This window comes from Dendropsophus ebraccatus, chromosome 13, assembly GCF_027789765.1.
Source record: "Dendropsophus ebraccatus isolate aDenEbr1 chromosome 13, aDenEbr1.pat, whole genome shotgun sequence".
Lineage (NCBI taxonomy): Eukaryota > Metazoa > Chordata > Amphibia > Anura > Hylidae > Dendropsophus > Dendropsophus ebraccatus.
Genome location: NC_091466.1, coordinates 42927652 through 42945023, shown reverse-complemented (window position 1 = coordinate 42945023; position 17372 = coordinate 42927652). Strand labels below are relative to the sequence as shown.

At 42.7% G+C, this 17372-nt stretch overlaps 1 protein-coding gene across 1 annotated transcript in view; it reads left to right on the top strand.

Annotated features, from left to right (window-relative positions):
- Positions 1-17372, top strand: part of BRF1 (BRF1 general transcription factor IIIB subunit) — a 212905-nt gene that overhangs the window by 164896 nt on the left and 30637 nt on the right. The window contains exon 15 of the mRNA XM_069950096.1: positions 1907-2157. Coding sequence (XP_069806197.1) covers positions 1907-2157 — 251 coding nt within the window. The remainder of the gene's footprint in view (positions 1-1906; positions 2158-17372) is intronic.

Below are 17372 nucleotides of genomic sequence, written 5' to 3'. Positions count from 1 at the left end.
CTGAGACTGTGTATGCCAGTCTATTTAGCTCTATTCACTTCAATGGAACTGAGCTGCAAAACCCACACCCAAACTGCAGACAAGTCATGCTGTTTCTGGAAGAAAGCAACCATGTTTTTTCTAAGCCTGGATAACCTCTTTAATGTATTAGTTCATGCACAGCCGCCTTTTATATGTCTCAGTTTACCAATTAATTTGTCTGATATCACTATACAGTATACAGCCCTGCAGTAGGCCGCCTTATATTTTCATGCAGTGACATTTTTAGTCTGTTTGATCCCTGGCTTTTTTCATGATTTTTAACTGCTGTAAAAGTGTTTTGCTATAGTTATAAGAAGTGACATTTCTCCAGTGGAAACATAGTGTCAGCAAAGAACCTCCATAGAATCAATACAGTATAGTTTGCACCTTATGGAGGGTGTTATTTCTTGCAACATTATATTGATTAATTGGCATTCTGTATCTAAAGAACCAGTTTGTATACAGCTACAGGTGTTTATAAAGTACACATAAATATAACCTGTATAGTGTTTGCCTTTTATAGTGTCTGAACATTTAGCTTTTTTTATGTATTATATACATGTATGTAGTGCCAACATATTCTGCTGCATATTAGATCCTCAGTCTGTCCCCATTGGGGGTCACTATATTAATTCCAGATTAAATGATCAATATATTTTGGGTACTATGGAGTGTTTGCTTTCTTGATGTGCTACCTAACATTATTACACAACCTTTACAGGTGTCAGTGATCCATTGTTAAAGGGGTTGATCAGGCTTAGAAAAACATTGCCACCTTTTTCCACATGCACTCGCCTCCGCTCAAAGAATTGACTTGTCAATTCTTAAAGCGGAGAGCAGAGGCACGTGCGGCATCCCATTGACACACTGAGGCAGGTGGGATTCCGCGTCAGGGGCTCTGCCATGGAATTCCACCGCTTTTACTCAGTGTGGACAAGCCCTAAACCCTGACAGACCGCTTCCAGTTCTCCCCAGTGAAAATAATTCTCTTGGATTGATAAATGCTTTTTAGTATTGTCTTGGTTTTGATGTATCCCACACTATATTTAGTGAAAACACCTCAAAGACACTTGCTGTCAAATTTTTCCAGGAACTTCATTTTTCCCTGTCCACACCCTCCCCCATATTGCTGGGCTGTCTGCTGCTGATTTATCACAATTTATCAGGGCTGCTATATGCAGAACATGTTAAATTGGCTAATATATTAAAGCCATCTGTAGCAGGAATTATTTTAGTCACAGGGCAAATATGATTGATCTGTTGGCCCAGACTCATGCCAAGTGATGAAGCGTCTTTGGTCCAGTGCCTCTTTATTAGTATCTGGCTCTGGGAAATCAGATTTGACCAAGGACGACTGTACAATAGAAAAGCGGATGGAGCGCTGGCATCTGACGTGTCCTCCTGGAAATAGAAGATCCTGCTTCTAAAACGTGCTTATTATCTGGGCTCTGGTTACATTAGCATCATGGCTTCCATTGACAACACTGTGTTGCCAGCTATGCTGGATCTATTTAGAAGGGATTGAAAGTCCCATTGACCTTTGATAGTATCCATAAGGATGGCAAGATTGAGGGGGAATTCACACGTCCGCAGAATACTCTCTGTGCACTGACAGTATTCTGCGGACTGTATATTGGAGCTCTCCCATCTTTGTTAGTACTGTGGTGCAATCTTTTTAACAGTTTTGTGCACGGACATTATTTTGCGGACTTGTGTTTATCCCCTTTATATAGCAGACGCTTATGTTCTATGACAAATAGCAACAAATGTGACCGTATCATATACATTCACCGTCTATAGTTTAAAAAAATATTAACCATATATTTCTTAACAATGACCTATATATTTAATAGTTGATTTTTTTTTGTTCTTCTTTTGTTCATAGCCAAAAAAGTCTTCCAAACGCCGAGCCCCCATTCAAGCTAGCACAGCAGGAGAAGCCATTGAGAAGATGCTGGAACAGAAGAAAATCTCTAGTAAAATTAACTATGATGTTCTAAGGGACCTTAACAGCAAGGGAGGGAGCACCCCCAAACACGACGACAGCGAGGAGAAAATCACTGAGAACAAAGTGGCCCGCAGGAAAGTCTCCGCCAACAGGAGCTTGACTAGTACCATCAACAGCTCAAACAAAAGGTATTTCTGCCTGCAGATCTTTACTACTGACCTTATTTTTCCCTTGGTTTTGGATTTTACTATTAGCAGGGAAAAAATCATCTGCATTTGTGTTCTATATATGAGCTGGCAAACCCAGCACACATGTGTCTGCTGTCACGTGTCTGCACCTTATCCCTGGCAGTGTCTGTGTTATCTTTCTCTTCTGATCTGCTTGCCTTCCACTTCATTGACGTGACACATAACATGCTGCAGCGTTATCATGCTGAACTGCATGAAAGAGCGATCCTTCCTACTGGAAATGACAGAGATGTCTAGTGATGTAGAAATGCCCCGCACTGGAGATACTGGGCTGTTCAAAGTACGTTCATTTCATTGATCATGGAGTAACGTTGTAGAGGGCCGGAAACTGCATTGTGCAGGGAGGTAGAAGATTGCTGAAACCTATTGAATTAATTACGTATCACTGCCAGTCCTTCTAATGGTAATGTGGGGAGCATTTTATTCTGGCTTTGGTTCACTACCACTACTGCACAGTGCCACATTGTGTACCCATGAAACTGCAAGAACATTTCATGCCTGATATTTTCTTAAATTTTTCTGGCTGGTTAAGCAGTTGGTTAAGTTAGGCAAAAACTTTCCAAGGTCTGTGGCAATGAAATGGTTAAATAGATGCCACCACCAGTATCATGTATATCCATCCTGTCCATATTTACATATAATTTCGCTCGAATTGTGGTAGAAGTACATAGCTGTCAGACTTCTCCATCTCTGCCCATCAGGGGTTAACATATCACTTGATAAAAGTCTAATATGGTTGACTCTCACTAACCCTCAGGAAAGATGAATGGACATGTTTACTTTACAGATATTACATGAATATTACATATAGCAGATCCTGCCAAAATCTGTCTTTGGATGGCTAAGGAGATGTTTGTCATTTTCAAATGTCTTTCTACTCATTCTTTTATTGGTTGTTGGTTTCCTTCAGGCTGTGTTTCCACCTTCGCAGTTTTGTAGCGTTTCTTTATTTACATCATTATAGCCCAATAAATTATGTGGACTTTGTCTAAATTGACTGTGTGGGTTTCACCGTGTTATCAACATTACCAGGCTTCATAATGTGATCAGAATTACCAGGCTTAATCATGTGATCAGAATTACCAGGCTTAATCATGTGATCAGAATTACCAGGCTTCATCAGATCCTTTACTACAAGAAAAATGTCTGTGATGAAGCCAGTTTATGCTGTCCACATGGCAAAGCCCAGGCAGTCAATTTAGACAATATTGCAGAAATAACATAATTAGGTTCTAATTATGTAAGCAAAAAAACGCTACTTGCTGTGTGCTAGAGGATCTCTATCTACAAAAATTTACATCTTATTCAAAGGCTTATTTTAACTCATCACCACTATGGCAGTCACCAGACTCTTGTTTGCAGGATAACTTCAAATGTGCGATCACTGCCTTAGGCTGTGTTTCTAAATGTGGTGGAACCCCCCACCCCATTTGTCCCCAATAGCTGGGTGATGTTATTGATATTAACAGCATTGCGAGTCTATTGCGGGATTAAAGGGGGCATGATTTTCTACATGTTCAGAAGGCATTCTGGACACTCAAGTTAGGCAACTTTCTAAATACAGTCTGCAGATACAAGACACAACAGTTTAGACTGTATACAGGGGAAAAGAATCCTTAGAGGACAGCTGACCTACTGTAGGCTGGGTTGAGAGGAGAACAGATAAAAGGCGGTCTGCAGGGGCAAATCCGATATGCTGTATACCTGACACGAGCAGGGATGGCAACTGAGAGCATTCTAGGGTCATTTACAAATCTGTATAACTTTCTGACACCAGTTGACTTTAAAGCACTTTTCTTTCTCTGGAGTACTCCTTTAAAGTGTACCTGTCATTATTTAAAAACTTTTGACATGTCATAAAGACGTGAAAAGTTTTGATTGGTCCAGGTCTGAGTGTTCAGACCTGTACCGACCGGGAAGTAGAGCGGGGAGAGCACCACAGCTGCATCACGTCCTCTCCCCGCTCTGAGTTTAAAAAGAAAAAAGAGGCCCATAATAAGTCTGTTTTTTTTTTTTTTTTTTTTTAAATTCAGAGTGAAAAGTGGACATGCTGCAGCATGTCTTCTACCCGCTCTATCTGCTGATCGTTTTTTTTTTTTCATAACAGGTACACCTTAAAGCTCTGTATTGGGCACTGATGCATCACCATCTTTACGTAAATTGGTTGCTTACTAGTATAATTTTAATAGAATTCAGACACTGTTGACCCCATTTTTCAGATTACCATGAACAATCTATCACCTTCTGATAAAAACTGATGAAAAACTTCTCAGTAAGTGTGAGTTCACACATTGTGTGTTTGTTGCAGAATCTGCAACAAAGTACATTACAAGTGAATGAGGTTTTAATAAACTTTATGCACTAAAGACCATATTAGACGGCCAGACTCTCGCTGTAAGCGAGCGCTGATCTGCCAGCTCAGCCTATTAGACGGCTTGATAATCATGCGGGGTGAGGATGTACAGGCTTTGTTAGCATTGTCTGGGCCGCCTTTGCTTTGAAGGAGTAATATAAAAAAGTGGTTTTATATTTACCTCTTTATGTTCCGCTGGTGTCCTTCTGGAACGTCTGTGTCCCCCACTAACCACAACCATCACCAAAACTCATCTCTGCAGTGACATCCCACTCAGCCAATCACTCATTGAGGCTGGAGAGCTCCGCGGTCAGTGATTGGCTGAGCAGGCTTTTACCAAGACGGGTTCAGCGGTGGATGCAGAGACATGGCAGGAGGACACAGAGGGAGCATGGAGAGGTAAGCATAGATTCCTTATCTCCTATATCCTAGATCATCCGTCGCCCGCGCATCACCTATTACATGGAGTGATGCACAGGCCGATGATCTTCTTGAATGGCAACGATCAACTGTCGTGCGAACAATTGATCACTCCTTGGCTGATCATTGTCTTTACACACAGCACAATATCTGCCCGATTCAGGCTGATTTGGCCATGTAATTGGGCCTTAACAGCGTAAAGAATTTGCAGCAAATCCTAAAGGCTGCCCTGCTATAGAAAAGCATGAGATTTTTAGCATGGATTTTTTATTTTTTTTATGAGTTTTTAATCTCCTGTAAATCCTATCCAATATGGTGAAATCCTCATGCAGAGTTTATTATGGGTTTTTAGGCTAGTTCCACAGTGTCATGCTGATGCTAAAGAATAGGAATCTTTTAATGGACAGGCAGATTTCATTATCTGAATTAGATCATTTTGGGGCAGGATTACTGATGGAAATGTGCCAAAGGTCTGCAATGAATGATGTGCAACAATATAAAGTGCTTTAGACACTTTTTGTGCACTGCTAAAGAATAGTGGTAGGGGGGTGCACAGGGTTTTGCAGTAGTGTGCTCTGCTACCCAGCTGGCCACACATCCAACTCTAGGAAGAGAAGCACATTGCCCCTCCCCTGGCTATTGTAGCCGTTCTCTGAAGTAAGACCTGAAGCAATCAATAACTTTTGACATACAAATTGACATTGATTACAATTGACATGTTTCTGTGGTTACAGACTACAAACAAGCCATGTGTAGTCTGACGCTGCACTTACACAAATATTTGGTAAGTCACGATGGGACTGCCAAATCAGACATCTCCCTTTTACCTCCCCCGATTTCTCATTGTCATACTGTACATTTTGTTGGTGGAACTTCCCTTAAATTTTAGTACAAGTTTAATCTTAGTTTCTCTTAGAAGGTAGCATCCGACATGCGTAAGGAAAATCCTTTTCAGCATTATTTCAGTGTTACGGTACCAAGCCTGGTTGGATAGAGTTAACAAATTCTGAGCATCACTAATTTCATCATCTGCCTTAAGAATAGAGTCCCACATGAGAGAAGGCCTACTTGATATTTCCTTTTATCTAGCTGTCAGACTTGTCTTGTCCGTTTCAGATCTATCACAGCGCTGAGGGAAATGAAATCCCTCTCGAGTACCGCAAACTGCCTGAGACTCTGCTGTGTTTTCCTAGAGGCAGTGGGGGTCATAGAAAGTTAATTTGATTTATCATAAAACTGTATAGCGGGGGGGGGGGGGGGGTTAAGACTGGCGGTGCAGTCAGGAGGCGGCTGTGTTACCGCAGGATTTACAGAGAATTCTCACATCCTGAACAGGATTCCTGCTCTCCTTTTTCTTTCTGCCTCTTTAGCCATTGTCAAGTTTTATAAAGTTAATCACGTTTTTTTTCTTCATTGAAGATAAGATTAGTGTCACGCTAGCTCAGATTCTTTGCGAATAATCCACACACATGAACTGCTCTGGCTGTCTAATGTAGACGCTCAATTTAACTCTTTAACCTTCTTATGCCTTCAATGTTCGGTCAGGATTTGTAGCCGCGTTCACTACAATCGGAGCATGTGGAAAGTGCAGGAGGTATGTCACATGGTATCATGTACAGCAGAGCGGCCCACCCTGTTGGATCTCCAGCAGATACAAACTACAATTCCCAGCATGGTCTGACAGCCAAAGGAGTTGTAGTCTGCAACAACCAGAGAGCCATGGCTTGTAGAACACTTATGTACGATAACTCATTATATGATCAAAACAAAATGTGTCCTGCTAGCGAGCTATTCAGTTTCAAAAAATGTAAATACTGGGCCAACCCTTAATGACCAGAAGATAGATGGACTCTTCTATGTAAAAGGGACTAACACTTTTAAATGGATCACCCAGGATTTCAAAATTTTTATATATATATATATATATATATATATATATATATATATATATATATATATTATGAGCTTGTAACAATACATCCATTATCAGCTTGGCAGCCCTCTCTTCTAATGACCACGACGACCCCCCAGCTGTGTGACTGTCAGCCAGTCATGACGTCAGAGAGCCATCATGTCTGAATTGTCGCCTGCACTGCGAGTGATGTCGCCATGGTTCTCCCAGGAGGGGACCCGTGACACTGTTCTCTTGTGAGTGTCTGTGGTGCTCATTACTCTGAGAAATAGATTTGTTTTGTTGTCCTACGCAGGGGTTACAGCTTGGTGTGTGAGTATATAATATATATCTACACACGCCTGTCTGGTATCTGTGTGTCCCATAAAAAATACTCCATCCCATTAAAGTCCATCTTTTAATATAGTTTAAATAGTCCATCTGTCTGCCTTGTGTCTCTCACGCTCCCTCGTTCTCATATCCATCATGTATCCCTTCTTTTACAGTCACAAGTAGCATCAGTGTAGCTGTTCAATACGTTTGTACCCTATGAACCCATATTTTGGTTTGGCTGATCTCTTTACGCAGCATGGTTTCCAGGTAGTCATCTTGTCCTGTTCACAGTAGCAATTTATCACTAAGGATATTGAAGTGCAATGACAAAATACCAGATTCCGTTTTCCAGCTGAAAGTTATAACGCAGCCTGGCTTATGAGCGGCCCCTGGCAGGAGTCGCTGGGTAAGCGTGGCATTCTTGTTTACTAAATACAGTAATTGAAGCTGTGGATATGGCGTGTCTGCTTCCAAGCCTCTCCAGATCTGATGATACACAACATTTCTCTTCTTAACCCCCTGTGGTCAGTAAAGCCTGTTCTTCCATTTGATTTATATAAAGCATGTGTCTGACTGTGCTGTATAATAGCAGAGGATTAATTGTAGATTTATCCTTCTCATCAGCACATTACTAGTAGGCTGCAAGAAAGTGGCCGCTTCTCTAATCCGCTCTTGTTTGGTTATAGAAAATCCTTAGGCATGGTTTTTTTTTTGGGGGGGGGGGGGGGGGAGAATTCTGCTTTGTACTCCTTTATTCCTCTTGGAATGGTTAATTAATTGACATATTGTTCATTATCATTGACAGTAGAGTGTGACATTGTCACCGTGTCACAACATGCTCCATTCATACAATGTTCATTCATACATTTCCAAGAGGAATAACAGAAGAACATTGCAGCGTTCTAAGAGAAGGTGTCCTTGTTTCAGGATAGCTGAAGGGTCTTCCTTGGTTGCACAGCCATGTCAGTGAGGGGGAGAGAGACTGTACCAGTACATATTAGAGCAGTAGCAGGAAGCTTTATAGAATGACACTGAACTCTAAACTGGCAGGTTCACAAGCGGATAGATCAGAGAACAGAAATCATAATGCAACCTGATCCAGGTACTCCACATATGCTATGTTAGATCCCCTGTATTGTATAAGTTACAGTAAAGGAGGATGTTTTATTGTGTGTTGAACTGACCTGTCAAAATGTTTGAGTTCAGCAATGTTTTCTGAACCCGAAAGATCAGCATTTGATTCCCCATGGCCACAGAAGTTGGATTCCGTCCTAGAGAGTCCTGGAAAAGTATGGATGTAGCGGTAAGCATCTAAGTTCTGCAGCCACAGGAGATCAAACCTTGACCATTTGGGTTCTGATATAATTGCCGAACCCAAACATTTTGACAGATCCACTCAACACTATTATGTATCTAATAGGTGTTTGACGCACTTACCTTCCTGTTACAGGTAGACCCTTCCTATTCCCTTGTCAAAGGAGTCCAATATTTCTTTTGCTGACTACTATTTCTCCTACCCCACCTCCTTTCCTCATCAGTACACATGTTTTCATTGGGGAGAGGGAAAATAAGAGATCACCAAGGAAATTATAAAGGCTTTCTCCATCCCTCCCCCCATGTCATAGGGTCCTATTAGATGAAGAGATTTTTAACGACTAACGATTGCAAACGAGATTGTTTATCGTTAACCTGAAATAGTTCACCGTACTACATAGAACGATAGTCGTTAGTTACGTTCGTTACTATGATCATTACTACGATTGTTACTACGATCATTTACTCCATCTGATTCCAGCAAAACAATGAACATGTGCAATTACAGTACACTAAACGATTAGTGAACAAATGCGGAACTTGAGCAAGCGAATGTGGAATTACAGCGAACGATTAGCGATGATTTTAGGTTCAGATCTAGATCAACGACATACCAACAATTTTTTAGTCATTGCCTGACACTACATAGAACGATTATCGTTTAAATTCGAACGATAAAACGATTTTTCGCACGATAATCGTTCTGTGTAATAGGGCCCTTAGAGGAGTTTCCCATACACATGAGGTAGTGAGCTAGACGTAGCTCAGCGATATTTGGAAACCCCATATCGAATTTATGTAGCTGTGGACGCTGCAGCTTCATTACGAAGGACAATTGACCTCCACTTTCAGGATCAGTGCGGTCCTAATGGTTTGATCTTCCTTGATAATCTAGTTCTATCCTATGGGTAGGACATAACTGTTTATCTTGGGTAACCCCTTTAAATGTTCTTTTTCTGATAGCATTTCCCCTAGCTGCTCTTTGCGGAGAATACCTTTATTTATTGAGAATTATTATCTTTCGTCTGCCGCTACTTCAGGCTGCCAGAGAGTTGCCAATTCAGCTCGGATCTGTAATGAATATAATAGCTCCATAGTCAGATTGGAAGCAACCTATTTGTAGTTTGATGGTACCTGCAAATTAAGGCAGCACTCTCTGGTAAGATTTATCGATGATGTGTTTCTCCTTTCCAGTCCATTGACTATCCTGCACTTTTCCAGGGGAACAAAGAGATCACATTGAGGTCTGATTGCAGCTTTTATGGTATACCTTACATTAACTAGAAGAAATATCTTCTTAAATTACCCAGGAAGCACAGTCTTTGGAGAGGATGGGGGGGTGTAGAGCACGAGACGTTTCCAGCGCTCATCTCGGCTTGCTAATGATATCTGAGAGGACAGGATGTATTATTAGAGTAATAATCTTGTCTGGTTAATCCTGTGAACACCTTGTCTGGAGAAGAATGGAAAAGTACAGAGAGGAATGATCACATTGCTGGAGGTTGTATGCTGAGGGATGTAAATACATTAAGAGCAGCCCTTATGGTCGCGGCTATCGGTAAAATCTGATTATTTTCTGAATCATGTTTGTCTTCTGTGACTAAAGGAGGGAGCGCTGAGGTGGATAAACTTAGTATTGCTGTAATGGGGTTCTGCAGCTTCCACTTCTAGATGTGTACACAGAAAGCTGTAGAAAGCTATTGGAGAATTTTGTTTTCATTTGACATTAAGAAACATTTCATAGTGGTGTAGTTGTGACCTACAAAGGTTTCCAGAAGAGGAGACAAGATGGCTTATATTTAGATGGAACCTCATAGATGATACTTACCATCTAATACAGTATTGGTCAGCCATTCACAACTATGGTCCTAATAGAGCAGTTATCTATACTGGCTCAAAGAGTGGGTCTCTTTAGGTGGCCTGTCCTTAAAGCCCTAGTAGGTTCTACTATAGTTGGGTATTAAAGTTATCAGTTGTCACCCACACATCATCTTGTGTAAGAGGGAATGTATGGATGATTGTCATGAAGTTAATAGGCCGCACAATTGAAATGAGCGCTGATCACTCTGGTGCTTGTTACGAGTCAAGCATGCAGAATTTGATTACCGGTAGCTGCAGAAATTGGATGCCGCCCTAGTAAGTCCTGAAAAATATGGTTACAGCCTATGGCCATGTTAACACGACATAAAAAAATCAATAAACAATGGCCGTTGTTGCGGATTGCAGCGACTTCCGTTTATTGACACCGGCCAGCTGCATGTGTTTCTATGGAACAGCAGCCGCACTGTAAACACTCTGTATACAGTCAGTGGCGGTCTTTGGCACCAAGCACCCCAAGCGATCGCTTGGGGCCCCCAACATCCAGGGGGCCCCCCACGCCCCGCTCTTGTGCTCAAAACCGCTGGACAGGGCCGCTGCCCCGCTCGCTGCTGCCATCTGAACTGTAACTATGAGCACTCGTAATGAGCGCTCATAGTTGCATGCAGCAGCACTGATAGGGCGGGAGACATTGGCTCCCTTCCTGTCAGTCACTCTTGTGGCCGCAGGAAGGGTTTTCCCTGCGGACACAAGTGGCAGCTTGTGGTGCCGGCGCTCCAGTGACATCACTGGAGCATCGGCGCCAGGACAAGGGGAGTGCGGCCTCTTGTGATCGTAGGGAAAACCCTTCCTGCGGCCACAGGAGTGAAGCGAAGAGGAGACGCCCGGACCCAGGTGAGTATAAGTGTTTGTTTTATTGTGTTATATACTATATGGGAGGGGGAGCACACAGGGGTCTGTTTAACTGAGGGAGCGCACATCGGGGGTCTATATAAATGGAGGGAGCACACAGGGGGGATATATAACAGGGGGAGCACACAGGGGGGCTACAGACTACTGGAGCTTCACAGAGGGGTCTATATACTACTGGGGGCAGCACACAGGGGGTCTATATACTACTTGGGGCAGCAGAATGGGGTCTATATACAACTTGGAGAGCACACAGGAGGTCTATATCCAAGTGGGAGAGCACACAGGGGGACTATATACTACTGGGGGAGCACACAGGGGTCTATATACTACTGGTGGGGTACACAGAGGGTCTATATACTACTGGGGGAACATACAGGGGGTCTATATACTACTTGTGAGGCACACAGGTGGTCTATATATAACTGGGGGAGCACACAAGGGGTCTATATAATACTGGTGGGGCACACAGGGGGTCTATATACTAATGGGGAACCACACAGGGGGTTTATATACTACTGGAGGAGCACACAGGGATCTATATCGAAGTGGGGGAGCACACAGGAGGTCTATATCCAAGTGGGGGAGCACACAGGGGGGCTAAATACCCCTGAGGGAGCACACAGGGGGCCTATATACAACTGGGGCAGCACACAGGGGGTCTATATACAACTGGGGCAGCACACAGGAGGTCTATATACTTCTGGGGGAGCACACTGGGGGCTATATATAACTGGGGGAACACACAGGGGTCTATATACTACTGGGGGAAGCAAACAAGGGGCATATACTACTGGGGGCAGGACACAAGGGGTATATACTATTGGGGGCAGCACACAAGGAGTATATATTACTGGCAATAGCGCACAAGGGGTATATACTACTGGGGGAAACACACAGCGGTCTATTGTTTTGGAACGCGCGTCGAGGGGGGGGCCCCAGACATAACTTCGCTTGGGGCCCCAGAAATGCCAAGACCGCCCCTGTATACAGTGCTACTGTTGTTCTCTGCAGTCGCATAAAAACTAACATGTCTGTGCACATGTCTGGCCGTACTATCCATTGTGTGCTATGGTTACCCCACATTCCAATTAAGAGAAGGTGATGTTCACCCAGAGAGCGGTCAGTGTTTAACATGGCTGTGTCAAACACCAGGCCCTCTCATGCCACGTGTGAACATGGCCTATGACTGTATCCATGTATTCCAAGTAGCCTTAGGGCTGCACCCAATTTCTGCAGCTACCATTAACCAAATGCCGCTTGCATGGGTTTCACATATCTCTAGTGTTTGTTTGCAGCACTATGTAGGACCATATAAATGGGCCCTTACACATAATACTGAGAGTCCTTTTAGTTGTAAGTCTTTCATATATTTAATTGCTCACAGGCCGCTCAGCCACATGCCACTTGATGGCCCAGATAACACCAGAATTGGGAAAAGAGCCATGTAGAGCGTTATGCATCTCGCAGCATCATTCAGCGTGGCTGGTTTGGCAGTGTAGGTCAGTGATGGTATGATGGGGGGGGGGGGGGGGTTGGGAGCATATCCCTGGATTCACATACATCTCCAATGGGTAACAAGTCAAAATCCTCTTAATAGTTACCTTATTGGTGAAGCCCGAATGAGCATTTCTAGCTACACTCCTTGCTGATTATCGGCCTGTGTAAAAGGCCCTGAGGAGCTTCTGATGAGAAGTCACACAAAAAGGATCCGCCTGTGATTTACCTTTTTACTTAGATTTTCAGTCTGATTTGGAATCCAGCCCTCGGTCGGTGGTTGTTTTTGGTTTGCATTTCCGATTGGTATGTCATTTTTCTTCTTGAAAGACTTAGTCATTCTTCAAGATCCAATATGTGATTTAAGTGTTCCCTTTAACTTGTCAGCAATGTATACCATAATATATGATTTACATCAGGGTGACTATGGGCTATTTTTGGGGTATCTTGTGCTTGTGGTAACTTTGCCGCTGTAGAAAAAAGTTCTTTTAAAGTGAATGTACCACCAAGAATTTTCTTTTTTTATATGACCTGCACTGAGCGAGCCTAATTGCAGGTCAAGAAACCAGTGCAGAGGTGGGAACCAGGCTGAAAAATGGAGCGCACCACTGGGATCTATATGCCGACCAGGTCATATAAAAAAAAATCATTTGGCGAAGTGGTACATTCGCTTTTATCTTTCTAGTACCATAGTAGCTCACTGCCAAGACGTTCCCCCTGTAAAGATGTCCGCTCCGGGGCAGTTCTTATGTATTACACAAGTCTTGTTGATAGACTGCAATTAAAGGTAAGATGATCTGACAGAAGATCCAGACGGACATTTTCTCTTTCTTACTAGTTGTTTGGAAGTTATGCCTCAGGGACAAATGTAAGGAGGAAGCAGCGAGAGAGGAAAAGTATTAAGTGATCTTTTATAGAATTTCGGCTTCAGATCTGCTATTTCACGTGCACAAGGTGATGTATAGTAACATTTATATGTGGTTGGGCCATGCTTCTAGGTCCAAGTTCTCCACACTACAACATGATGGGTGTTGTAGTTTTGCAACAGCTGGAAATTCACAGACTGGGACACTGCCATAGGGGATGACATACTGGCAGATATGTGAAGGGGATTGCCAAACGTTAATCTGTGTCTTGGGTTTTCCAGGTTTGTCTGCACCTTGTGGCACGTGCTATATTACACTGATGGCCGTTGTCTTTAATCATTCCTTTTTTGTGTGCCAGGTACAGGTTATTACAGGTTTATAACTGCACCCAATGTCTTTGATATAAAACAGAGGTAGGGAAACCTGGAAGAAACATTCACACATGGCAGAGATGTGAAAGTTTGCACTTTAATGCAGTACCAGGCAATAAGTCTCATCCACTTACTATGGACATTAACCTGCAGAGTGGAATTTTTAAATCTATAGCCTGTTATTGTTTGTACTGGCCTGACTATGGACTTATTGTGGATTTTTCCTATTGAAGTTAATGGAAAAGAAGGGGTCATTAGTTAAAGGGAATCTATCGCTAGGTTTATGTTGCCTTAAATGAGGGCAGCATAAACTAGTGATATAAATGCTGAACAGATCGGTGTATTACTTACACCATTTTGTTCAGCAATTCTCCTAATATGCAGCAGAATAGGATTCTTGCCACATCCTTCCCCCCCTGCCCTCCGCCCTCCAGTTGCTAATTGACAGTTGCTGACTATACACAGCATAGAAAGAAAACTGCCAAATCAGCAACTGGCGGGCAGAGTTTTCTGCTTTTCATGAATATCTAGGACTACTGGGCTCATGCACATAACGGAAAGGGCTACTTGTCCTACCAAATATCCTGGACAATATCCTGGAATCAGCTGCACAGAACATTGTAAGTGATACATCGTTCTGTTCAGCTTCTCTGTCACTAGTTTATGGTACCTTTAGTTGGACAGCATAAACCAGCTTACTGTGTCTCTTTAAATTCTAGTGTTGCTCTAGGCATGTGTGACGTACTAGCACCTGTGAATCCACAATGGATAATAAAACAAGTGTAGACTATCCACAGGATAGGAGAGAACTTGCTTATTGGTTGGAGGTAATGGCATAGCTACCATAAAGGCAGACCACACGACTGCTATGGAGCCCGTGCAGTAAGGGGGCTGGAGAAGCGTGCTGTGCGTCTATGGTATGCCACTGATAGCATCCCCTACCCAGGGGGCCCAGAGGGGGAGTGGGACCCACCAGTCATTGTCACTGTTCTATAGTAAAGGGGTTTTATGGGAATATTTTACATCACAAGAGGAACAGAGGAGGCATCCTGCCCACAGAGGAGAGTGATAAAGGACCTGATCACATTAGCTGCAGGTCCTCAATACTACTGTGTGTAGATCAGCTGAGTACAGGAGGGGGAGGGGGAAGACTGAGAAATGTAAGTGCTGTGTCTATGTGTGTCAGTTTGTGTATGTATGTATGTATCTATCTGTGGATATATATGTATATGTCAGTGTGTATGTATGTGTGTATCTCAGTATTGTCTGTCACACTAGTGTATGTGTTTATGTTAGCAGTCTCTCAATTGATTGACAGGTTTGCTGCCAAAGATGTTCTGCTGCAGCTTCTTTTAATTATAAGAGAACCCACCACTAAAATAAAATGTTTCCCAGATTATGCGGTCTCTCATTCCAACAATCTGGTGATTGACAAATCTGCTTATAAAGATGTTCTACAGCAGATATTATTTATGCTTCAGTAGCTCTTAACACACTTGTGAGATGATTTTCCTGTATATGGTGTGTGTGTGTGTGTGTGTGTATGCAGTGTGTATAAATATATATATATATATATATATATATATATATATGTGTGTGTATATCATTGTGTGTGTATGGGATTTGGTAACCACCATAGGCCATGTATTTGCATACAGGTTCCATGAGCCCGATACAGTTTTTCACTTTGGGGCCCCATGAATCCTGGCTACGCCCCTGGGTTGGAGTTCTCACTGCAAGACCATAAGTCCTTTGTCGCTCCGTTCCATGTATTGTCTATGGGACTTGCAATGTTTAGCAATGTTTTTCTTTCATCTTTGGAGTATGTGGCTCCGTCTCCCATTATTTATTGTGTAGAGTGAATGCCCTACTCTTCCTGTTTGCTGTGCACGGATAGTGAGAGCAGGCAGTGCCAGTCTTCCTATATCTTTTGCTCTCCATTGTATCTGTGTAATGCTGAGGGTGATCTCAGTCCACTTTCTTATTTCCTCCTCAGCTTTTTAGACTGGTATTGTCATGACATGGTTATTCCTAGCAAAATTAACCAATGACACATACTGTAATGTGACAGGGATTGAAAGGTTTAACCCACCAAATGTTGCTGCCCATGGTGAGACTTCAGTTAATTTCATACTTCTTATGTATTCAGTCTCCTTCTCCCAGTTCTGAGCTGCAGCTTTCTGCTTAAGACGCAAAAAACTTTGTGGGTTTTTCCCTCTGTCTCCCCCTTCCCTTCTAAGACAGCTGATGTAAGCAAATCCTTGGCAGGCTCTATCTGCAACTTTGTTGTTTCTTTGTAATGCTGGGGGAGGGTTAAATTGGTCAAGTTGCTGATGAACTCACTGTATCCCTTCTGGCATTACAAAGTTGCAGATAGATACTTGTTTACATCAGTCGTCTCAGAAGGGAGGGTGGAGGAGAGGGAAACAGAGAAAAAAGCTCTCACACAGTTTTTTGTGTCTTCGAACTGGGGGAAGGAGACTAAAAAAAAGTATGGAATGAATCGTTAGCCTCACCATGGGCAGCAACATAAGAAAAGTTATGTTTAACCAAGAAAGCAACAAATATGCTATCTAGTCATAGTTAGCACTACAAAACATTGGAGTCAGTAAGTGTTTGTAAATCATACTGGGAAACTTAGTTGTAGGAAGGGCATGGTCTGTACACGGTGCACTTACCAAAGGAGGTAAGCTGAAGAGTCTTGAGGCTCATGGCTTATTTTTTCGTAATTGTATCTCCATGTTGGTATAGTACTGTATATGTCAGACGCTGATAGTTCCTCTTTTATGCATGTAATCTTTTTAAAATTAAAATGTAATTCCCCGCTATGAGTGTAGCATGCGAGGCTTAACACCCCATGCCACCCGGGCATGTAATTAGCCTCTCCTGTAGGAAATGGGGTGCGATATTTCAAGGCATTTTGACCAGCAGCCGCATTTAATGTGATTCCGCCAGCCGATAATTACACCAGCCGCCCCCGAGAAGGTCTCATTTATTTCACTTTCTGTTCACATGCAGCTACATCCGAGGAAATGTGACCAAGAGACGTTTAAAGATCTCAGCGACAGCTTATTTTATCCACATCATTATTAGTGGCCTCACTGTTGGCAGATGGGTAATTACTACTCTACTTTAAATGTGGATTTATAGTAAAGTAGATGATCTACACAGGGGGTTGGCAACCTATCGATCACAATTGACAGGCCGCCTGCAAACTAGTTCCGCACAGATTGTGGACCAATCACCACTTTCAACTTTGAGTGTCTTAGGCTGTGCATGAAGTTGAAAACTGTGGAGGAGCCTTCAACTCCATTCCCTGCCATCCACCCTGGTAGATTCACAGATCACTGTACATCTGTGGGCTACAAGGGAGCAAATGGGCG